This window comes from Poecilia latipinna, unplaced genomic scaffold (assembly GCF_001443285.1).
Source record: "Poecilia latipinna isolate Pla-1442-1.1 unplaced genomic scaffold, P_latipinna-1.0 Scaffold1547, whole genome shotgun sequence".
Taxonomy (NCBI): Eukaryota; Metazoa; Chordata; class Actinopteri; order Cyprinodontiformes; family Poeciliidae; genus Poecilia; species Poecilia latipinna.
The window spans coordinates 1-25,464 of record NW_015114163.1 but is presented as its reverse complement, the minus strand read 5'-3'; the positions used below and the strand labels follow the sequence as shown (position 1 = coordinate 25,464).

General features: G+C 38.8%; 1 protein-coding gene across 1 annotated transcript; it reads right to left on the bottom strand.

The window, feature by feature from the left end:
• Nucleotides 1–3,975: 3,975 nt before the first annotated feature.
• On the bottom strand, nt 3,976–16,516 carry strap (serine/threonine kinase receptor associated protein). Its single transcript, XM_015058525.1, has 9 exons — nt 16,081–16,516; nt 14,327–14,462; nt 12,854–12,935; nt 11,557–11,629; nt 9,736–9,835; nt 9,440–9,577; nt 8,063–8,199; nt 6,991–7,140; nt 3,976–4,871 (listed from the first exon to the last, which is right to left on the bottom strand). The coding sequence occupies exons 1-9, from the start codon at nt 16,190–16,192 to the stop codon at nt 4,810–4,812; spliced, it is 990 nt and encodes a 329-aa protein (XP_014914011.1). The 5' UTR covers nt 16,193–16,516; the 3' UTR covers nt 3,976–4,809.
• Between the last annotated feature and the right edge of the window lie 8,948 nt (nt 16,517–25,464).

Here is a 25,464-nt window from a genome sequence, read left to right as displayed (position 1 = left end):
ATGTCAGGAAAAATGGTCTGGAGATCAAAGTGAGGAAAGAGGGCAGCAGGACTGCCTGATGAACATTATTGGACAAACAAACCCATGTGATAAACTGTGCAAATATTTTCTCCAAAATGTGGTTACAGCGTAGTGTATACAGGCATATAGAGGATTTAGTTTTGGTAGGGACAGTATGAAAGGACCATTACATGACAGCAAGAGTTACATCAATTCAAGATCATACCTTATTCATTTTAGGAACAAGATTTACTTGATATGAACACAATTCAAAACAAAAAAAGAAAGACACTTTACATTGCAGTATCAGAATAATGAGAAGCAATGACAAAGTAACAAAAAACCGTAATCCAAACCAAAATTAATCTATTTTCCAGTTAATATTCATCAAAGATTAAATCAGTTAAAATTGATTTAAATGAACTTAGTGATTTGGCTGCTGTACAGTTTTCTGGAACTTGGTTCCAGATTATAGGAGCATAAAAACTGAATGCTGCTTCTCCGTGTTTGGTTCTGACTGAAGATCCAAAGTAGACGAGAGCTAAACCAGAGAAGAATGATGCAACAATAACAGGTCTTTAATGTTTTATGATTCATAAACTAACAGTATTTTAAAGTCTGTTCTCTCAGTATAAGGACTGTAGAACTGGATAATGTGCTCTCCCTTCCTGGTTTTAGTCAGAACTCCACCAGCAGCATTCTGGATCCGATTTTTAAGGCAGATCTGAGAAGACACAGTTGCAATGCGATTAAAAATAAACACATGATTGAGTTTCTATAGATCTTGCTGAGACATTATTCCTTTAATGTTCCTCAGGTGGAAGCAGGCTGACTTTTTAAACCTGTTATTACAGATCTTGGTTTTAAGGTGGACAGTGATTTTAATGGCCAAATCAGAGCCGTGGTTAAGTCCAGCTTTCATCATTTAAGGCGACTGGCGTCAGTGAAATCTTTTCTTTCCAAGCAGCATTTTCAAACAGTGATCCACGCTTTTATTTCAACTCGACTGGATTACTGTAACTCACTTTATCTGGTAGTCAGTCAGTCGCTGCTCTCACGTCTGCAGCTGGTTCAGAATGCTGCTGCACGACTTTTGACAGGAACTCGAAAGAGGGAACACATGACCCCTGTCCTGGCCTCACTTCACTGGCTGCCTGTATATTTTAGGATTCATTTTAAAATTCTTATGTTTGTTTTTAAATCACTACATAATCTTGTCCCGGCTTACCTCTCTGAGCTTCTTCACCCCTCATACCCTATCGGTCTCCCAGGTCAGCAGATCAGCTGCTCTTGGAGGTACTGAGATCAAGAAGGAAGCTCAGAGGGGACAGGGCTTCTCTGTCATGGGCCCCAAATTATGGAACAACTTACCTTTGCAAGTCAGAGAGGCCCCTTCACTGTCCACTTTAAAGCTCGTCTTAAAACCCATCTATTTTACTTGGCTTTCAACTCCAGCAGGATCTAGTTTTAAATTGTTTGTTTTTAAACTGTAAGAGTTTTTTATTTTTATTTTATTTTATTGTTATGTTGTGTTTTAATGTACAGCACTTTGTATCAGCTGTGGTTGTTTTAAAGTGCTTTATAAATAAAGTTGGTGTGGTATGGTTCTAAGCATCTGTTCAGTGATTGGATGGGTTTGAAGTCACCTGGAATAGTAATGTAGAGCTTTGAATCATCTGTGTACTTAAACTAGTCTTATTCCTTGTTATAATATGGACAAGTGTGAGCATGCTCATATTATTTAACCAGGTTCATGAATTGAACCTTAAGGTCAGATGTGACCTCTACTTGCTCCAATGAGAAGTCACCAATTGACACAAAGAAATCCCAGTTCTTTGGGTAAGACTCAAGTTCTGTGCCAGAATCTGACCCAGCTCTCCAGTCATGGTCAACAGTGTGAAATGCTGCACTGTGGTTCTTCCACAATTTGTATGTATGTGGTGAGCATAGAAACCTGACTGAAAAATGTCAAAGCAGTCGGTCATTGTGTCGCAGTGGAAATTTGTTTTATTTTGAAAGCGTGATTTTGTAAATTTGTAAATATCTTAGACTGGAAATTATCTGCCAACTAGTTAAAGCGTTAGCTTAACCCCTTAACTGGAACCAGGAAGTGCTTTGGGTAAAAAGGTGCCTATAGCCAGCCCTGAATGGCTGCCACCAGATTCAGGATTCAACATGCATGAATGAATCAAAGCAACGTGTTTTTGATCATAGAACAAATTATAAGATGATATAAAGGGAAATAAATTCATACATTTTACTTTTTGAACTGATTTACAAAAATAACTTTTTAATTTAGAATTGTTAGAAGTGTTGAGATTCTAACAATTACACTTGACCTAGTATTCTATTAAAACATTTTGTAGCTCGTTAAAACTGGATTTTAACAGATAGAGAACTAAAGCAAACTAAAGAAAAGAATAGGACTTTGTTGTTGACATAATATATCGCCAAAATATTTGAATGTGATGTAAAACTGAATTCATTTCTCAGAAAGTGAAACTCGTATAAAATCAAGTCATACATTCCAAGCCTTTCCTTGTAATGTTAATTATTGCTTCAGATAATGAAAACCCAAAATTCAGCCTCAGAATATTATACTACTGTGACAAAGATCATCAGTGGAAACTTATACTTAACTCAAAGCATCTACACACACTTCCAAAAGCTGCTTCAGTGACCATGGTGTTCCTGTTGATTAGTCTGCCAATTCCTGTGACCTTTAACCTCAGTAAAAAAATCTATGAGGTGGTTAGGTCTGGTGGAAGGTGAGACACAGATGATGTGAAGGAAGTTATCAAAGCAGACTGGGTTTCCATTAAAACCTCAGTAGAACTGCAGGCCGGCTGTCTCTTTGCCACGGTGCTTTGATGCAAAATGCCAACCAGGCTCTGCGTTCATACAGACGTACAGTCTTATAGAAGTCTGACATTTTGTGCTTAAAATATCAATTTTTCATTGGTGTAATTCTAATTTTCTGAGACACTGAATTTGGCTTTTCTTTGCCAATAAGTCATATTAACGGAAATTCTAAAAAGTAAAAGATTTAAACATTTTACTGTATAATGAACCTCTAAAAATAGCTGGCAATGCAGAATTTAAATGAAAAAAATGTAGCATTGTCGATATGCCTCATAACATATCATAGTTCTGTGTATAACGAGCAGAAAAATGCTACATTAATGTCTTATTGAGCACATGGGCATATGAAATTATGCCCATTGTTTACATGATCATGTAAACAATGATCATGTTGACAAAATGACTTTCCTTTCTCCCAAGGAAATGTTTTAAACAATCATGGAGAAACAGTGAATGCCAGTGGAAGGGAGTCAGTCATATGCATTCAGCTGCACTGCTAAGTCTATATGCTGTATACTCACTTTGACTGTCAACTGTCAGCTGTTGCAACAGCTGTTGCCAGCAGCTCCACACAAAAGTACAAATGAATTTCATCAAACTGTACATTGTGGCTTTGCTAAAACACACACACCCTGCTGCACAGTAATGACTGCTGTAAATATGACATGTCCTGATGAAGTAAATCTAACATTTAGAATTTCCTTTTCCAAAACAAACTTCACCACTTATCTAATGGACTGACTTCCTGTCCAGGCAGAAACTGTCCGTTACTCTGGACTTCTGGACACAGGCAGCAGAAGTCCATGACCTTGTCTTAAGCAGGTCATTAATGAATGAAGGCTCAATTCAGGAATCATCTTTCCAGTTAAATGATCACTTACAGAACATAAGTTGTGGTAATTAGTTCATTGACAACATGAAGAAAACCAGAAATATTAGCTGAAAGAATTAAAGGAAAAAATGGCAAAACTCCATGTTTGTGACTTAAGACTGAATATGTGGTAGGATGTTAGTGGACAGAAAACATCCTGGCAGAAACATGTCCAGGAGAATGGTAGGACTGTGGGGTCAGTAAAGCCAAACTAGAACTACGTCCCAACAATTCATTTTTTATGACTTTTCAGTAATACTTTGGATTTCTTTTCTTCCAAGATATATTAAAGCAGAAGTTTCAGACTCTACTCCTAACACACAGAAAAAAAAGAAGTAATCCATTTGACCTTTAACAAATTGTATTAAAAATACACAGATTAACAAAAAACACCAAACAGTGGGCTGTGTGGATTACTTACAAATAAAACCAAAGTTCATTTATTTTATACTGGACACAAATGAAAAAGCAACATGGAAAATCCAGTGACATTTCTTTCTTTTCCAAGTAATCACAAAACAATATTTTTCTTTTATTTGGACACTTTTTATGACTTATCCAGTAAAACACCAGCAAATACTCAAAGTCATCATGTTTGGAGAAATGAAATCACCTCGCCTTCAGCACAAACTGTGCAACTACTTCTGGTATTTCTGTAACTATGAACTGAAAACAAATGCCTTGGTCCAGCTTCTTAAAAGCTTAATATTGAAACCAAAACTGAGCCAAGCATCTTAACATTTGGGGTTTGTGCCGATAACAAGGAATTTAAAAGAAGTTGAGGTCTTCAGAACGTGGCTGATCAGAGAGAAAGCAGGCAGCAGTCAGCCTCGACTCACAGCTCTACTGTTTTCCTCTGCAGCCAAACCTGTCCTCGGAGGACTTTAAAAAAGAAGAAAAGGGTGTATCATTATTGGTCAATGACAAACAGAGCACTCAGAATACCAACATCAGTTCCCGGTGGATGGAGATGTTTCGGATTCTGTTCCTTGATGTGGCCTGGTAAAAGACACTGCAGCAACCCGTGACGCTCATCGCCTCTTTGTTTCTCTCCTTCCTCAGCTGAGCCTCCGTCCTCAGGCTTTGATCTCAGGGGTCGAGCTGTACAGCTGCTCAGAGTTCTCTGTTCCCAGGTCCTCTAAACACAAAACGCAACACAAGCAGTTAGAAGTGCAGGAGCAGAGTTTCCCTCAGTGTATTATAAACATGGTGGGCCATCAGGCTTAGCATTGCTTTTTTTTTAATTATTATTGCATTCATTTAAAACATTAGTTTGTGTTTAGATATTAATCTGCCAGTCTTCCAGTAATGCATAACCATCAGGGCTGAAACGATTCCTCGAGTGATTCCAGTACCTTGATTATTAAAATTCCTCAAGTAAAACTGATCTGCCTCGAAGCTTCGATAAGTTATGTTTTATCATTTAGCGCACCGTGTTCCGGCTCTCTCTCCGGCATTTGCTCTCTCACTTCCGCCTGAGTTGTTGACGAAAGCTAAGTGTTGGCAGCATAATGTCCAGTTTTCAAGTTCAGCCTGGGAGGATTTTACTGAGTCATGATACTGATTTTTGTCGTTCTTCCTTAAAACGACAAACATCCTTAAAATGACAGGAGCGATACTTGGAGTACTTCTCCTCCCGCAGCTGCTGGTTCAGAGCGAACGGTGGGACAAACATGGCGGGATTATTTATACAGGTGAGCGGATAGACTGAACACTACGGGCGGCTGTGCGAATGCATAGCTTTACTGAAAATACCGGGAAATAAATTCCATATCATCCTGGTCACAACCAATGGGTGGCGAAGAGCATCGTGACGTTACATACCTGGTAGATGCGTTTCTGTGTGTGACGAATGCAGGAGTTAAATCCCGTCGCTAACATGAACACAAACACTATAAATGGCTGAGCAAGGTGAGAGTTCATCTATTAAACTGACTAAAGATTAATACATAAACAGAAAGCTGGAGTACAGACGGTTTTTTATAATAGCCTGCTCACAAACAGGCAGGCTATTTGTGAGCACAATAAAGAGCATGCCTCTTTATTAAATTGAATATAATTTCAGATTTATGTATAACTTTCTTCAGGTTAACTTAGAAAGTGAGCTATTATTGTTACAGGTTAGTTTTCTAAACTACAGAAAAGTTATTGTTAGGGAAGCTCAAATATGAAAAATTGGACTGATATTGATATGCAATAGCAACACTGCTGTTATGTTAGATTTACCAATGTTTTATTTCATCTTTTTTTTATCCGATTACTTTAATCGTAAGAATAATTGATAGCTTACTCGATTACTAAAACATTCGTTTACAACAGCCCTAATGATTATCAAGTGATATTTTCAAATTACCTGTCAACTTTAAAAAATGTTTTAACTCAAAAACATGGTGGGTCTCTGGATGACTGCCCTACTGCCCCAAGCCCTGGGCTTAGCTAGTTTTCTAGGGAAACCCTGCAGGAGAATGACTGACCGATGTGATGTACATCTTTTGGTCATTTGATTTTCTTTCTCCCACTTTGGAGCTCTTCTCATGTCATTACCTGGTAATGCAGTATGGACAACAGGACTTTTTTTGTTTGTTTTAAAGTTATTTTTTGTTATACGAAATAGAAAATAAAACTTTTTTTTTCTGTTCATCCTTTTTGACACTGAAAGAGAGAAATGCTTTGTATTTTAAATCAAATAAGTGGGGTTTGGTGGATAGAGCACCATGTCCAGAAGCTGTGGTCAGCTGGGTTCATTCAAAAATGCCCTAGTGCCAAAACAACGTATAAAAATAAATAAAAAAAGAAAACTACATCACCATTTGTTTCTTCTTTAATATTACCCATTCAATGACCAAAAGACATAGCGGTCCAAAGAGTTCACTCAGTTGTTTATTCATTGAGAATCATAAACGAGAACAACTTATTTCATTATTGGTTTAGGGTTAGGGTGAGCAGACTCCTGAGAGAAGCTCGGTCAAAGCTACATTTAGAGTGGAGGCCATAACTGATTGGATAAGCAAACTCAGTTTCTTTCTTTCCCTCATCGTTTCCCGTCTCTCTCGATCACGTGAGCAACCACAACAAACGTCCCTATAAAACGTCTCACCATGTGCAGAAAGAAGACAGGGCAGTTGAGCTGTATGAAGTATATGAATTAGATATAAATCCATGCAAGAGAATATTTTTTGAATCAAATCATTGTAAGACTTGCTCCAATCCTACTGACAATGTGACAAAAATCTGTCAGTGATCAAAGTAAGAGTTACCAGGAAGAACACATTTCCACAGGCCATAGGTTTTCCCCACCGCCGTCTGCCACAGTCTGAGCGTGCCGTCCTCAGAGCCACTGGCGTACAGCTCCCCATCAGGACTGAAGCGCACACAGTGCACTGGACCAAAGTGGCCTTTATACGACTCTGCAGAGAGGACATCACAGAAAACTTGAAGCTAATTAACAACAATTAACCACATTAACTTTTGTAACATATAACCGCTGTAAAAAAAAAACAAGATCAGCCTGGCTGACAACACTGAAGAGGTTTACACCATTTAAACTGTCTGGATGACAAAACTTTTGATTATAAATCACTGAACGGTTTAGCACCACAGGACATTTTAAAGATCTGCTGTTGCTGTATCAACCTTCCAGAACCTCTCAGGTCTTCTGGTTCTGCTCTGCATCCAGAATCAGAACCAAACATGGAGAAGCAGCATTCAGCTTCTGTGCAGCACAAATCTGGAATAAAATTCCAGAAAACTGTAAAACAGCCAAAACACTGAACCTGTTAAGAGTTGCTTTTGATTAAAAACTACTGGAACACTGATTAATACATTTGATATGTACTTGCTTCATGATTTTTGCTGATATTTGACTAAATGTAATGTTTGCTGCTTGTATTATAATTTGTTACTGTCTGATATCATCATGTAAAGCATTTGAACTGCCTTGTTGCTGAAATGTTATATAAATAAACATGACTTGGTCACTTAAAGCCTGCAAAGCTGTTACTGAATTAATAAGAACAAGAGAGTACATTTAAGAAACTGTACAGTTCTTTTTTAAGATGCTAACCTTACCTACTTCCCTTTAAACCAGTTAACAGCTCTGAAACCAAATGTTTGAATTTTACATACAAATATATATTTTGCCAAGCGTTAACATCAGCATGGTATCCCCAGAGAATGCTCCTATTTAATTAGGTCATATGTTGAAATATTTTTAAATTGAAACACAACTGCCTTCCCTCTGATCATCCAAAGAAGTTCCTCTGTTTAATCCTCTAAGCCCAACAATCTTCTGGTCAACAACATGCTAATAAAAGGTTTTAGTACTCTTACCCAACTCTTCCTTAGTGCTATAGTCAAACTTGTATAGCTTGAAGTCATCACCGCCAGCAACAAAGAAGTCCTTTTCTGGATGGAGGGAGGCTGAGTTGATGGGAGCTGGTGCCTCCACCGTCTTAATAAGGTCCAAGCTTAACAACAAAAACAACTGGTTAGAGCCCACAGTGATTATTTAGAGATGGATAACAATCAGCTCAGATTACTATATTCTGTGTATTTATGTATGTTTGATATATACATAAATACGCCAGCATTGATTTGTCAGCTCTGGTTCTAAACACTAGACCAAGAAAAAAATGCAGAAGTCAGAATGAACATCAACCTGTGAAAAATGCTGGAAGTAAGTAAACACTCAACACCACCATACTTACTTCCATACTTAGCTGTGCATCCGATCAGCTCCTTTCTCCACACAGACAGAATAGACCAGTCAGTGAAAAGAACATTCTGAAACACCGACGGCTTCTCAAAAAATACATAAATAACTGGAAGCTTAGTGCAAGGCTCAGGACCATTGAGTTGCATGAAATAGGAGAACATTTTCTGTCTGTTCTGTCAGCACCGTATCCTTGCGTATGCTGGAAACCCAAGGATATGACAATTACCCAGAAACAGAGAAGAAGCTAGCTGCTAAAGTAATGTCTGCTAAATAATATTTAAATCAGTGGTTCATTGTTGGTAAAGCAATGCAAACCACACTGCAGGATGGGAGTCAAAATTAGTTTATGTTCGTATTTATTCATTTGTTATATTTTCCTTGATGCACTAGATTCATTGTGTGTTTTTGTACATATTTATATATGATGGATATATATATATATATATAATTTTTATTTTTTATTTTTTTTTTCCAAAATAAAAAAAAAAGATTTCTTTGGCCAACTGGAATTTAAAAAGCAGACTATTTTTTATAGCGTTATTGTGGAATATTGTCTGTGATATTACAGGTATTTAAAAAAATGTATCATGGCATCATTACTTGGCTACATCACACACCCCAGGTCTTCTCCCAGTGTATTATAAGACTGGCGGGCAACCAGGCTTTGCTTGTGCCCCCACCAGAATTAGCATTGTTTATTTAAATAGTTTTAAGGCTTTATAGCAAGTGTTCAGGTGTTAATCTTCCAATCTTTTAATAACACATAATTATCAAGTTATATTTTCTAAATTCTTGTCAACTTTTAACATTGTTTAGCTCAAAAATACAATGGGTCGCTGGATGACTGACTGTCCTAGCACCCAACCAATGGGCTTAGCAAGTTTTCTGGAGGAAACCTTGCACCCCTACAGCACACTGCTTCAGCTAGGAGAGGAAACAACATGGATGTACTTGTGAAGCATTAAGTGACCATGGTGAGAGGGTAGCAGTACCTCAGAGCGTTGTAGAAAGCTATGGTCTTTCCATACGTTATCACAAGTATCTCCCCGTCAGCAAGATACTCCATGCTGCTCACAGACGTGTCAAATGTGAGAGTCTTCACTTCCTCCATGGATCTACTGTCCCAAAGCCTGGACACACACACAGTTTCCAATCTCAAACTGTTTCTCAGCACTGAACTGTTTGACAGTTTAGCAGTCAATATGCAACCAGAGTCTGGCTGAAGTGCAAGTCTGACACCAAGCAACATGTAGCAGAGGAAGTCTCCATGAGAAGACAAAATACAAACCTGACAGTTTTATCTTCAGCAGCAGAGAGGATCTGACTGTCGTTGTTGCACCACAGAGACTTCTTTATGGCTGAGCTGTGACCTGCAATCTCCTGAGGAGCTACAACACACATAAGCAGACAAGTCAATGGTCAGCCTGGCTAGCTTAACATCACTGCTATTGCTACTTACAGCAGGAAACAATAGGTTTCATTTGCTGAGCTTTAGATACAAGACGATTCTCTTCTGACACAAGCACAGTTGAAGGCGTACGGTTCTACATTATAGATGGTATGTTATGTGGTAGTTATCAATGATGCTATGCTAGGCTGCAGGTCCAAACGGCATCAGGTCCAGGCTCTTGATGTACTGTGCAGATCAACATAGTGGCATCATAGAATACATGTTCAGCCTGAGCCTGAAGCTGTGGAAGACCTGCTGTGTGGAACCACTACAAGAGACTAAACATCCTAAAGATCTCAGCAACTAGGGACCGGTGGCCTGACTTCACATCTGATGAAGACTGTCAACAGGCTGGTGTTCAGCCATTTACGGCCCCTGGTGACGTCCTGGTGAAGGCTTGCCTACCAGCCTGGTCTTGAGGTGAATGACTCCATCATCTACCTCCTGCACCGACCTCCGGCCCAGCTGGAGAAGTCTGGGACACTGGAGGATTTTTGTTGGTATTGCATGTCTATCAGTCAATAGTCTGTAGTCTTTTTAAATGCAAAAATAGACATTATGTTAACCTGGCATTGCCTCCTTATGTTATCCCACTCAATTCTAATCTCTTCACAGTTCAGTCTGGGCTTTCTCCCTCTGTAGTGGATTCCTAAACTAAAATTTCTACAGTCAGTGAACAGAAGGAGAAGTTATGAACACTGACATTTATTTTCTGCTCTGTTTTAGAATTATAGTCTGCCTGTAGTTTCAGCAATAGCAGCAGAGGAAGCGAATGAAGCTGTTCAGTCTATGTTGGCCACGCTTCCAAATACTGAATTAACATCAACAGCCATCTTGTTCAGCTCGGCTCTTCTCTCTTCGCAGTGGAGGATGCTTTTTAAGGAGTCGGGTTTCAGGATCTTCAGAACGCCATCTGCCTTCTTCTGCTGTTGTACTCTCGGCAGATTGTAGTTCTAGCCAAATGACTCTGTGTAACTTGGCTTATACATCAGTAACATGACACAAACAAACATCACAGGACAATTAAATATCATGAGCCAATCAGATGTGAGAACATTAGAGTGACGCAATATACAATAAACAGATTGGCTGAATAAAGAAAAAGAAAAAAATAAATTCTAGTGTTAAAATAATACATTTATTATTTTGAAATTTAAAAGCTTGCAATCTACTCTGAGTGTCTGGTTTGTCAGCCCTGCTCTCGTTTTGGGTCTCATGAACAATCTCATGTAAATCAGGGTTTAGAGATAAGCCAGTATGTAAGATCACAGCCAACTCCTTTCTCCTCTGAAAGGATGCATTTGATTGACAGTGGGTTATTATTAGTTCAAAGTATTCAGCTGTAGCCTTATTCCAATGGCCACAGGGAAGTCTCCCAAACTAAACACTGTAATAAAACAATAGTTTAAACTGTCCTGAACCTATTGAAACTGACGCATTTACCATCTTGCTAGTCAAAATAAATACTTCTTTAGTTACTAAGAAGTTCTAAATTTTCAATCATGTCAAGTCTCACTCTTTATTTTATACTATCTAATATACGTTGGAACACTTATACTGCTTGGACTTTTCAACTCATAAAAATCAAGGCTGTCACTTTGCAAGAGAAGCTTCAAAGAAGGATGGTCTCCATGTTTCTTTTCCTACAGGCTGACTTACCAGCATCAGGTTTGCTAAGATCGTAGATGCGCAGCAGCTTATCATTTCCTCCAGTCAGCAGACAATTGCTGTCCTGAAGAAAAGAGGCAGGTCATTTAGTGCAGTGGTCTCCAACCTTTTTATTACTGCGGACCGGTCAAGACTTGGAAAATTTTGCTGCGGCCCGGGGGGCATGAACCGTCAGATAAGGCTTCTGCATGTTGATGTTCCCGCTAAATCCTGAATATACCCAATTTGGGTTGTCTTGGCCCTTTTATCGCAGCCTGTGGGGTTTACTCTGACTGGGAACGACAATACAACCTGTTGAATGTTACAGGTAGCCAATCAGAAAGCGCATTGACGTAAGAACAGAGGGGAATCCCAAACAGCTGAGATATCGCGCAACTGAGAGTCCGGTGGATATCAGAGATGATATGTGGAAATGTTTATTATTATATGTAAAGGTCGTTATTATATATGTTTATGTTTATTCAGTTAAAAATGTTAACTATGAAAAAACATATTCACCTCCAAATCATCCTGACTATCATCTTCGTAAAGACCAAACCAGGCTGAGGAGGTGCAGCTATTTGGAGCCAGGCTGAAGTAATTCAGATGAATGCGCATCCACAGATTTCTTCAACAGACCAATGAAATCGATCACACATTCACTGATGCTACGCCGATGCTAGATAAACTAAGTATGCCATAGCTCACACCAAACATCTTTAGATGGAGGGTTATGTTAAGTTAAAATGCCAGTTTATAATCAGTGTGACTGCTGACAGAACGGGTAAGGCTCCAGGATTAACTATGCTTGGCTGTTAGCTCGGTCTGGAGCAGGCTAGCTGCACAGGATAAATCGCCATCGTAATTGAGGCTTAATTAAGCCAGGAGAGCCAGAAAATCCCAGCTTAATCCGCTATTCTGGTTTTGTGAAACAGTCCTCTGGTGAGCAGTGGGTGGGTAGAAAACTGTCACAGAAAAATAAGACATTATCCCTTAGAAAACATCACATGGCCTTAGACAGACTAGAATACTACTGATGAAGGCACCTTTCAAGGACTACAGGAAGTCAATGCTGTTTGAAGAGAAATTTTAAAGAAATAAAGAGTGGGTTACCCATTATGCACAATATTTTATATTTCTATCTAAAAAAAATCTAAAAACGTTCCATAGGTGTATTTGCAACTATATCATACAGCCCTTGACCCATACAGGTTTTGTTTTACAGTCTGTATAAAAGCAATCACGGCTATATTGCAGATTGCAGTAAAATATCAGTGGTGAGAACACACAGATACAAAACTGAACTAACCTGAGTAAAGTTGACAGACTTGACAATGTGTTTGTGTGCCAGTGAGAGGACCTCGTCTCCGCTTACAGCATCCCAAACCTTCCTGCAAAACCACAGAGGAAGTGGCTAGGTGCCGATTCACTTCAAAAATAAAAATCATCTAAGTGATAAAAACAGGATCGAGTCAGAAACTTTAAAACAGAAGGAAGCGTGGGGTGAAACTTGAAGCAGTGGTGGAGCTACACACAACTTATCTCTCTGTGTGATTTTCAACACTCAGTCTTTTCTATACACACACACACACACACACACACACACACACACACACACACACAAACACACAGCAACCACAAAGCCTTCCTGGGTAAGTGTCTCCACAGCATGATGCTGCCACCACTATCTACTACTGTGAAGAAGTCCATTTTAGTCTAATCAACAAATTTTGCTGTGTTTCCTGCAAACCTTGTAGGAAACACAGCCTTTGGAAACTGCAAATAGGACTTTTAAAGTCTGGATCTGTGGAGAGCATTTTGCAGATTTTCCAGAGAAATTATCTCTGCACTTCCTCCAGTTGTTCGCCTTTGGGTGCTCCTCTGATGTACATTATTACTTTTACACAATACACATGTATTTTTTTTTTCATGTAGGCCCTAAAAAAACAAAAAAACAGGACTGTCCAAATAAAATGTTCATTTGGGAAATTTTACTTGTACAAAAAACTTATGTATTGAGTATTGAGCGTTTTCCTCATGTATTATAAGCCTGGCGGGCCACCAGGCTTTACTTCACCCCCACCAAGCGAAGCATCTTTTATTTTATACACCAAGAACAGTGACAGTAAAGATGAATTAAACTAGGTTTATAGTAGATGCATTGAAGAGGGCGCTGTCCCTACACCTGCCTGTTGACTTCACATGATATTATTTCAAAATTATGACACCTGCACATGCACCTCTGAATTTTTGTGACTGAACATTTTTAACACAACATGGTGGGCCGCTGGTGGACTGCCCTAATGCCTCTACCACCAGGCTTAGCAGGTTTTCTGGGGGGAAACACTGCTATTTAATTCATTTTATGGTGGAGTAAAACAGAAATATGGTTTGTCCACATTCTGAGCATGTTCTTCTTTACTGACATCTACCTCGAAATGTCACTCTAGCAGTTTAGATGGTTTGATAAATGCACCAATGCACCATTTTCTGAGTAATCAGCAGGCCCATCACTCTTTTACTCCAGGAAAAAAATATGTTGAATCTGGTCAGCTAGTGTCAAGACCACATGTTTTGAAAATCTGTGAAGACTTCAAAAGTTGTGAAAAGTGTGTCCAGCCAGCTTTAACTCCAGCTGACCCATAAACCCCAACAACAAATATTTTAGAAGTTTCTCAAAAATTTCCCTCTGAATAGAAAAACCAAAACAAGCACAGTGAGTCAGCTACACACAACTCAGCTACTTTGTTGAATCCAGGCAATAAAGGATTCCCCCACTCACGCTGTGAAGTCAGCAGCAGCAGTGGCTGCCTTGGTGGCGTCTGTGTTCAGAGTGGCTCCCCAGACAGCACCTTTGTGACCCAGAAACGTTCCGATCCAGTCCCCTGTGTCTCCCTGGCGCAACATGGGCTTGCCATCTGACAGTGAGAAAAAATAAACAAGAAAAGGCTTGAAAGACAGAATTATTAACCAATAGACTTGAGCTGAACCTTAGCTGGTTAGTATAGCTCTTAACAGGAGTTCACTGCTAGAATTAAGCCAGGAGTTCATGCTTAATTCAGTTATAAGCCTGTCAAAATAAACAATTAATCACATAATAAATCAAAATGTGCACAACAATTTCTATTTTGATTAATATATTTGAAGGGCAACTCTGTTTACAGAGAGTTAATACATTTTATTTATGGTTTTGGTTGTGTATGTTTTTTTAATTTCCTTTTTATTTATCGTTACTGGTTGTTGTTTTTACTTCGGATATTTCAAATATCTTCCAGTTCTAGAATCAAGTGTTCCTTAAAATTAAAATGATTATTGGTTTTTGAGAGAGAAACCTTGCATTTTCAATATATTTAAAATATATTGAAAATATATTTTCAATATATTGAATATTGAAAATATTCAATATATATACACAATAACAGCAAAATGTGTTATTGTGATAGACCTATTTGTTTCAGTTTATTTATATAACACCAACTCACAACATGTCATAAGGCACTAAAAGAAAGCATATCAGTTCATTCACTCACATAAATGCATACATGAAAATACACTGAACCACCCCAGATAATTAAGTTTAACCCTACTATGACATGGCAGAAAAGCTTCTCTTCACTAAGTTCAAGTCCAGTTTAATTCTTCAGAAGAAAAAATGGCTTGAACATCTCAAGCTAAACACAAGCTACTAAGCAATGTTACAACATTTATACTAATAATTTGGATTTTACATATTTATTTTATCTTGAGATGTGTTTAAATTTAAGCTTGTTGAACCACTTACCACTTTTGTAGTAAGTTACTGTTTTAATTCTGCTTCAAATAAATAACTTTGTTTATAAGACAACAAATAAATAGCTCATTATTTACAAGCCAACATTACCTTGAAACATAGACTAAAAATCCTGTAAAACTGTTGTTTAGGGGATTTTTGAGCTTATTTTTAAGTTAATCTAGAGCCCTGCAAATATTTATTTAATGGAATAAAACAATTATTCACAAATTATATTCCTGGTGAATCTGCAGGGTTTTTATAATTCTGTCTCATAGGCACACATTGGTGGACCTATGATGAAAATTACAACCTTCTCCCTTCTTCTTGAACGGGGAAAACTTTAAAAAAATACAGTGATGTATCAAATACTTATTTTTCCTCTTGTATATCAGATTCTTAAAGTAATGTCCCGTTAAACAGTCGGAAAGTTCAACAGTTTCCTGAATCTGAATCAGTAATCAACAGGTAGAGGGAGAAGGCAAAGTAAAGGGTAGAGATAACTCTTGGAAACGGGATACAGCGTTAAACTGTTAGTAAAAATAGCCAAACCATAAACTTAGAAGTTTCATTTGAATCTTTGCAACAGCAGGTTTAGGTTAATTAAATCAAAACTACAAAAATGAATTTTAGAAATACAAAACTGTAATTTGAATAAATACAAACTTAAAATTTGGTTTGTTGTGAAGTGTGCTGTCATCAAGCTTGAATTTATCCATCAGATAGGATAACAGCTTAATAAACAAGACCTTATAAACAAGCCTCACCTTTGCAGGCGCTGATGAGAAAGTATCCATAGGGAGTAATTCCACTGAAGGCCAGGTCAACCACAGGCCGGGTGTGCCCGGAGCAGGTAAGAGGCGTTTGTCTCATTGCCATGGTCTTCCAGCCGGACACAAGAAAGCTCGCTCAAAGGAAGGAAACGTTAAGATATGGCTAACTAGCAAGCTAGCAAGATGGATAGAAAAATGGGCGAGTAGAAACACAATACTACAGCAAAGCGAATGATTCCTTGATAATTTTCTGTTGACAGCTGTTCAAAGCCAAACTATACAAAGCTTAGGATTAAGAATTAATCAATGTAAACGTCCCAGCAAAGGAATGACTGCCGTGCTAATAGCTACAACATTGCAACTAACTAGCAACGTGCAACGCGGCTACACTGCCGTAGCAATGAAATAGCCCGGCGTGTCCCGTCAGAGACTACAAGGTTAACACTTCCTTCCGGTAACATGTTTTTCAAATTAAATCTGTCGTGAATAATGTCAACAATTTCATATCACTTACTTCTGATGGTTTTCAGCGAGTTCAACCAGTTAAATACATTAATATGAACTGAAATTAGTCGGTTGAATCAGATAACTTTTGAAAAATCACATGTGAAATATCATAAAAAAAGATGTGTTTTACTGCTTTCTTAGTTAAAAAAAACCCCAACAACAATAACAACGCAATTTATGAACTCTTTTTCATTTTACATAGCCTTAGTCTTAGTCATAACAAAGTCTTTTACTTTGATAGCCGGTTGAACCGGAAATAAGCTTTTATTTTGAAAGATGCTAGACTTGAGGGGCGCTGGGTTGAACAATAATAATGGGTTGACAAAAGAGCAAAATCAATATCAAAACATGTTTTGAATTGGAACAATACAATATGCTAGGGTGTTATATAGCAAACATAAATAGATTTAGAAAATAAAAAAATTTAAATAAATTAAAGTAAGTACACCTATCAATTATTTTAATGGCTTTGGTATTTTTGGATGTTAAAGTGTTGCAATATATCATTTGAATAAATATTTAAAGATTTAGAAGGAAGGTTTGTTATTTCAAATTTTTTATTCATGCATATGACATTTTGCAATGAATGAATTTAGCTCATTAGTATGATAAGAGAAGAATCCAAACAATTTAGTTTTAGAAGTAAGGAGAAAGTTGGCGAGAGTGTTTTGTGAAATAAATGTACAAATGTCTTTCCAAAAAATACATGAGACAGGACCAGAATAAATGTCAGATCTTCTTGATAGAGTTGGCAGAATAAGCAGTGTCATTTTTGTATCATTGTAGAAAAAAATTGCAGGGATAAAATTGATTATCTTAAAAGATACTTCTTTGACCGTGATCAGATATTTAGACGGAAGACACCAGATTTTCTTCTGGTTCAGTTCAGTTCTCAGCTGAACTGCTTATTCTAAGATATTACATTTAGATTAGAGACCATTAATAAGGTATCTATTTCACGGTTGTGTCTTGCTGTTTACAATGTGCATTGGCACATTTGGCCAATGCTAGTGACAGGAGGGTTCAGACTTAGTGGAGGTCCAGAGGACTTAAGAAGCATTATACACCAGACTGTATAGCATCAAAAATAAAAGCATATTCCTTTGGTGGTATGTGAATGACAAACCTTTTATTTTGAACATGAATTGAACGGCCTCGTTCATTTCGACCGCCACCATTGCAAAAACTACAGACAGACTACAATTCTAAAATAGAGCAGAAAATTAATATCATCGTTCATGGCTTCTCCAGTAATCCAAGTAAACGTAAGAAAGCGCAGGGAGGCAATAGCTAGTCTAGGAAAAAGGAGGTCTTTTTTAGGGTTTCAAATTAAGAAGACCTTCACAGAGGGCAGAGGGAGGAGTTGGATTATCAATACATTCGGACTGAGAAGGCATGCTGGAGGAAGGTGGACAGTTTTTCTGCAAAGGCGATGTGATACAAAGAATGTAGGCCATCATCTCCTCAAGATTAGAGGAGAACAAAGATTTCAGAAGGAAATAAACGGCTATTTGCATATGTTCCGTGTCGTAATCTGGCCACAAGATGTCGCCAAAGTTCCTTTTATGAGGAACTTTGAGCCAGGAAAATATCTGTTCAATATTTCACTGCAACTGTAAATTTTTCAAATTAAATTAATTATATTATATTATGTTGTGAATGTGTTTATACACAGAGGAATGTTTAAGTTTATCTCTTTTAGATATCTCTTTTCTTTGCGAAGAGAGATTGAAGGATTTCTCAAACTTGCTTGAGAGATAGAGGGAGAGAGAGGCAAAGGGAGAGAGGCAAAGAGAGAGAAGCAAAGAGAGAGAGAGAGTTTAAAATTGCCTTTATTTTACACTCCTTGTTGTTGTTTTGTTGTTGTTTTTTGACAACAACAAAAAACAATCATAAATGCTAACTCAAAAAAAGGAATAACTAAAGATGCCTCATCCAATGTACATAAAACATCATTAATACCTCACTTGCATACAAAACCATCAATGTTCTTTGTCAACTTAAAAAAACTCAAACTCCACACGAATTCGAGCGATTATCAGTCTCTGAAATAAAACATAAGCATCATCTGTTTGATGACCGTTCTTTTTTGTTTCTCCTCGATAACCATATTGCCAGTTTCGCAGTTCCAGAAATAAAATTCAAAAGAATATGAATAGATTTCTTTCCTGCACAATACCGTGGACCATAAATAAAAATACAGTTAGAAAACTGTTCACCAAAACCACCAAACAAACGACCCAAAAGAACAAAAAGAGGCTTCAATCTTAAACATTCAACAAATAAATGAGATAAAGTTTCATCTTGAGAACAATAACAACAGGAAACACTAACGCCAGGATGAAGGTGTGCCAGATACCTGTTTGTAGCTATGGCCCCATGCACAATCCTCCACTGGAGGTCACCCACCCGTTTCTCAACGGGGGGTTTGTACAGGGACCGCCAACAGCCTCTTGGGGTAGAGCTGGAGTCAAAAAACTCAAGCCACTTCGACACCCTCACTTCTGCCAGAGAGCGTAGATTCAGCACCTTCACACAGACATGGTACAAACCTTTCCTCCCCAGGCCTTCAAAACAACCCAAAGGTGAAGCTTGGAGAGACAACAACTTCTCTGGCTCATCCTGCCACTGATCCACTGCAGGAGAGACGATCAGGGAAGGAAACACGTATTCATATTCATCATCCCATTGGTCAGACAGAGTACTGTTAACAGCAAACGCTCTGATGGAAACTGGCAGAGAGGCACATGTTTCTTCTTTAATCCTTAATGCAAGTCTGTTGGATCGTATCTGTAGACTCTCCATCAGACTGGGCAGCTCCATCAGATGACCCAGCTTCACACAGCCTGCTTCCCTCATCCTAGATCTTAGCGTATCAGATGAGAGGAGCTGTGATGAGAGGAAACTGTTCTCAAACAGAGGCTCTTCAAAAACCCACATTCCAGGTGTTGACTCAGTCTCTCTCTCAAAGGTGAGAATCTTCCAAGCGTTTAGCACAGATTGGTAGAACGGGGTGACCAGTCAAATCCAAAGATCCTTGTCTCAGCAGAAAGAGATGTTTATCATATCCCATACGACCTGCTTTCCTTAGCAGAAGACGCGCCGTATCCAACCATGGCAGTCCAACCCCATATAACAGCTTCTGCAGAGTTTGAAGCCTGAAAGCCGCGATCCGCGACATGATGTCAATAAGTCCTTGTCCTCCCTCCTCCACAGGTAGATACAACGCAGCAGCTCTCACCCAATGGCATCCAGACCAGAAAAAATCCACTAGAGTCTTTTGGAGATGATGTACAAGAGAGGATGGCGGCGTCAACACAGTCAGTTTATGCCAGAGGGCCGAAGCAACCAAGTTATTAACTACCAAGACTCTTCCCCTGTAAGATAGCTGAGGCTGCAACCATTTCCACTTAGATAATCTGGCACACACTCTCTCCATGACACCCTCCCAATTTTTTCTCAAAACAGCCTCCGTTTCCAAAAAAACACTCAAGAATGTAAAGCCCTGATCAACCCAGTGAATATTACCTGGTAATACGGGGAGATTATTATTTTGTCCATGGGCCAACTTTTAAAGCAGAACTTTTCTCCCAGTTTACTTTAGCTGAAGAAGCTTTTTCATAAAGCTCCAAACAATGCTGAAGACTCATAGCGTCATTCTGGTTCTTAATAAAAATGTTAATGTCGTCAGCATAAGCAGAGACTTTACAATTATGAGGCAAACCTGGAAGAACAAGGCCAGTGAGGGTGGAGCGAACTTTAAGTAAAAAAGGCTCAACTACAATAGAGTCCAACTGCCCAGATATGGGACAGCCTGGTTTAACACCTCTTTGAACTTTAACAGGACGACTTAATCCTCCCCCAACTTTAACAACACAAAACACTTCATTATATAATAAACCCAATAAAGAAATAAAACCTTCACCAAATCCAAATGCTCTTAATGTAGAAAAGAGAAAACAATGATCAAAGGCTTTTTCCTGATCTAATGAAATAATTCCAACATCAGTTTCATATAATTTACAAATGTCAAACAAATCTCTTAAAAGAAAAAGATTGTCCTTAATAAATCTTTCAGGTACACAATATGATTGATCTTTATGTATAATGAGTTTGAGAATATTCTTCAGCCTGTTAGAAAGCACTTTAGAAAATAACTTGTAGTCCACACAAAGGAGAGAAACCGGCCTCCAGTTCTTCAACAAAATCAAATCTCGTTTTTTTGGAAGTAGGGAAAGGACAGCTTGTCGGCAGGATGATGGTAAGATTCCTGTTGATGGGCACTCCTGAAGCACCTCCCACAAGTCCTCCCCCAACAGCCTCCAAAAATGTTTGTAGAAGTCTGCAGGTAGACCATCTAGACCTGGACTCTTTCCAGAAACCATCTGTCCAACTGCAGCAGTCAGTTCTTCCATTGAAACTCCAGCATCCAAAATATCCTGATCTGCAGCGGTAAGCTGAGGAAGACCATCCAACAAAGTCTCCATAGAGCTTCTGTTACAGGTCTGCTTCTTGTAGAGGTCACTGTAAAAGGCCACGGCATGTTCCTTCATGATGCTGGGATCAGCAGTCAGCGCTCCATCAGAAAGTTGGAGGCAAATCAGCTGCTTCGCCCGGCTGACACTCCTCTCCAAATTAAAAAAAAAAAGATGTCGGGGCATCCATGTCCTTCACTGTAGTAAACCTTGACCGAACTAAAGCCCCTTTAGCTCTTTCATGTAAAAAACAACTTAACTGATCTTTCTTAAGTTTAAGCTGATTATTAGCATCAGTTGACAAGTTATTTTCCAATTCTTTTATCTCATTTTCTAAATTCTGAATCACTTTTTTAATTTTAGCTGTAGAAAAACTTGTACATTGTTGGCAAAAAACTCTTATCTGAGCCTTTCCAACCTCCCACCATTCAGTTAAAGAAAAAAACTCTGATTTTCTTGTTTTCCATAGTTGCCAAAAGAAAATCTCTTTAAGTAGTTTCGTATTAAAATGCCAATACGATCTGTATCTAATATTACTTGAACAAAGAAAATCCAAGTAAACCAAGTGATGATCAGAAAAACCAACTGGAGAAATTAAACAGACAATCTATTTCTGTAAGTATCTGAGATATAAAAATCTGTCCAACCAGGCCCTACTCACTATCCCATCCTTCATTTTTACCCAGGTATACTGTCTATCTTGGGGGTGTTTAATCCTCCAAGGCAAGCATCAACCAAGCCCAGCTCCGCTGTCACCTCAGTTAGAAGATGATGGAGGATGAGGTTCTTCCCCAGTTCTGTCAGTTAGAAAACTAGCAGTGCAGTTCCAATCACCCCCAACACAACACATTCATTTTGACTGGACTGTTGGAAAAAATTATACGTCTTGAAAAATGTTAATTATTTGATCCCCTTGATTAGGTGCATAAACATTCATAAAACAGAAAAGGGTTTTTTCTATTTCCACTCTAACCACCAGGACCCTTCCAGGGACCAGCTCAGTATAAGAAATGACCTCGATATCTAAACCTGGTGAGAATAAAACGGCTACACCAGCAGATGACCTGGTCCCATGAGATAGAAAATATTTCCCTTTCCAACTCAAACCCCACTCCACCTCGTTTTCATGATCTGTGTGTGTCTCTGGTAAAAGCACAACATCAAGTTCCATCCATCCATCCATTTTCTGAACACCCTTGTCCCTCAGTGGGGTCGGGAGGGGTGCTGGTGCCTATCTCCAGCTAACGTTCCGGGCGAGAGGCGGGGTACATCCTGGACAGGTCGCCAGTCTGTTGCAGACAACATCAAGTTTCTTTTGCCTAATCGTTTCTAAACTAACCATCTGTTTATGTAGATCCCTCCCACCATTGATGTTACTCATACAGGTGAAAAAGAGAAGGAAGACAGACAGAGACAGTAGAGAGAAGGTCACCCAGTGCACTTTTATCATTATCTTATTTCTGAATTTTCAGTCGTTTTGAACCTTTTGCTTTATTTGCTGACACCTGTCTCCGGACGCTTGTCGTGTGGTTTTTTAACCGGATCCGTTTCTTTTCATCCAGCATTTCAAAACCAACTATTTTCTGCACCATTAATACACTCTTGATAAATTTTTCTACATCAGGAAAATAGTCAAGGATTTTAACGTGTTTTCCAAACGTTTCATCCAGAAAATCATTAATTTCCTCCAGTGTATACAAATCACCTCTAGATGTTTGTGAATCTGCGATTGAAACGCCGTCTGAGTCGCTGTCATACTCCATGTCCTCTACCTGTGCAGGTGAGGCTGCAGACTGATCCTCTGCAGCGCCACCTTCAGGCAACGCTGCAGCCTCGACAGCACCACAAAAGAGAGAGATGGAGAGAGAGAGAGAGAGAGAGAGAGAGAGAGAGAGAGAGGAAAAAAAATTCTGATTTCAGAAACAATTAAAACCAGCCATTTGGTCACCAGAGAAAAAGAATAGGAGTTTATGTTATGATGACATGTGATGTGAGTTTTACTTTGAAAAGCAAGATCACAAGGGGGCGTGGTTTAAGTTCAGCAGCCCAGAGCCTCCAGGTTGCAGACATACCCGTCTTGGTATACCCGCCCAGGCTGTGTGGCTCCTCTGCCTTCATCTTAAACTCGACATGCCGGAATACCTGGACGACCCGTCTGTGCTCACCAAAGACAAGCTAAAGAGCGAGCTTGTTGCTCACAATGTGGAACTGCCGAGTGGCAACCCGACCAAAGACGTGTATGTGCAGCTTTATCTAAAGAACCTGACGGTCCAGAACCAGAAGAACGCCGTGGCCGTAGTTCTGGATGCGTTCTCCAGCGACGAGGAGCTTCCGCCTGTCGTGGCCCCCAACAGAAGGCGCTCCTCCGGAAGGGTAAGCCTTGTTCTCTGTGTTGGAGTCAACCAGCTGCCTCTTGTACTTTTTTTTTATTACGGTTTTTACGGTACTGATATTCAGAAGAGCTCACATCGCTTATGGTGGAGCTGCCAAGAGAAAATGTTTACCTCAGAAAAGAACTCCGAGTGCAGTTTGTATAATTGTTTTATACATCATAGATCAGCTTAACGGTATTCCTAAACTAGTTTTGCCTTTGTGGGACAAAAAGTTTTTTCCATTTCTTCCCATCCAGCCACCAACTGCGCCCCGCCTCCTGATGTCAGATGGTTGGTTAGACCAGTGTTTCCCAACCCTGGTCCTCAAGGCACACTGACCTGCATGTTTTAGATGTTCCCCTGCTTCAACACACCTCATTCAGCTGATTGCAGTTCAGCAAACACCTCCTAATTGAAATCACCTGTGCTGAAGCAAGGAAGCACCTAAAACATGCAGGGTAGTGTGCCTTGAGGACCAGGTTTGGGAAACACTGGTCTAACTAAATCACTTCGTGGCCACAGATTTGATCAAACCGTCACTGTTCAGCTTTCACTTCCCCCCAGAACTTTTCCACTTTAGTCTCAGTTTCAGTGAAGCTGGTTGTCATAACACAGCCGCAGCTGCCAGTTCAACACATCCCATCCAGTTGCAGAAACACTTTATTTTTACAGACAATAAAATCAGGAGTAGGAAATGACGTTTAGTTTTAAAGGCTGGATTTCACTAAATGTACAATTTTTTTAGAGAAAAAAATTGCTGATTTTGTGCTGATGTCATTAGGACACTCATGAACCAAGGAATCAGAAGAATTGGGTAGGTTACTCTAAAAAAATTAACTGGTTACAGTTATAATTTACTCTATTTAAAATGTGATAGCAGTTAAACTGTTTCAGTTACTTTAACAAAGTAATGCAGCTAATTACACAGTTGGATTTGTTAGAGTTCTGCCTGGACTCGATGAGAGGGGAGATCAGATTTAATTAATCTGGACTTGAATCTGACTTTTATTTCTGAAAGCTTTTAGGTCCATTGTTAGGTTCATTGCTCTGTTAGAAGAATGCACTTGCAGATGCTGCTCTAACAGGGGGTGAAAGATGCTTCATAAAAGGACTTCTTCCTGCTCCAGTTCCCCTTTAACACAAATCTACTCTCTTTATTTATTTATTTATTCATTCATTCTGCAGTAAGGTAAAAACTGATTGCTTTGGATGTGAGAATTTCTACTTTTCTTCTTACCAGACCAGGTAAGAAGTCTGGTAGCTTCTCATGTTCTGCATTTGATAAATGCTTTTCACAAGACAATGCCAATGTCTGACTTTGAAGTAATATTGCTCGTTTTAATGTTTTTTTTATACCAGTCACATTTAAAGACTGAATATTATAATAGTGCTTTCACTCTAGACATCTGTAACATTTTCCTGCACCTGTGTAACGTTGATGCTGTTTCTCAGAGTTGTTTGAGTTGATTTTGGAACTTGCACTGAACCCTGCAGGCACAGACTGGTTGAATTCCACAAATATAATTTCAAATGAGCTTCTCAGTAAATGTTATTTCTAAGTCCAAAGTTGCTACTGTATGTTTATGAAATGACCCTTCCTATGGTTTACATTTGGCAGGGAGGAATGGGAAATTAACTAGGCAAATGAAAGAATTCACATTTTCTTTTTAGGATAAAGGATTTTTAAATCCCTAAAGGAGAAAAAAATTTTCACCAATATTTCGATGTTTATATTTGCACTTCATGTAGAATTTTGGGATATTCTTTATTTTCTTTTTCCTGGAAGTGCTCTACTTGCTATTGTCTGCAAATCTTTACCTGACTGTCTGTCCAGGTGTGCTTGGAGCCACCTGTTGCCATTGTTGGTCAAGCTCTGCACTGGTGGGAACTACAAGTGCACCTCTCTAGCAAACTGTTAAGCTGCAGTGTTCTCAACAGGAGTTTTTTTTTTTTTTTTTTTTTTTTTCTTTGGGGCCCCTTTTTTACATTTTTTAAATTTGTTTTTTAAAAAAAAAGGGTAAAAA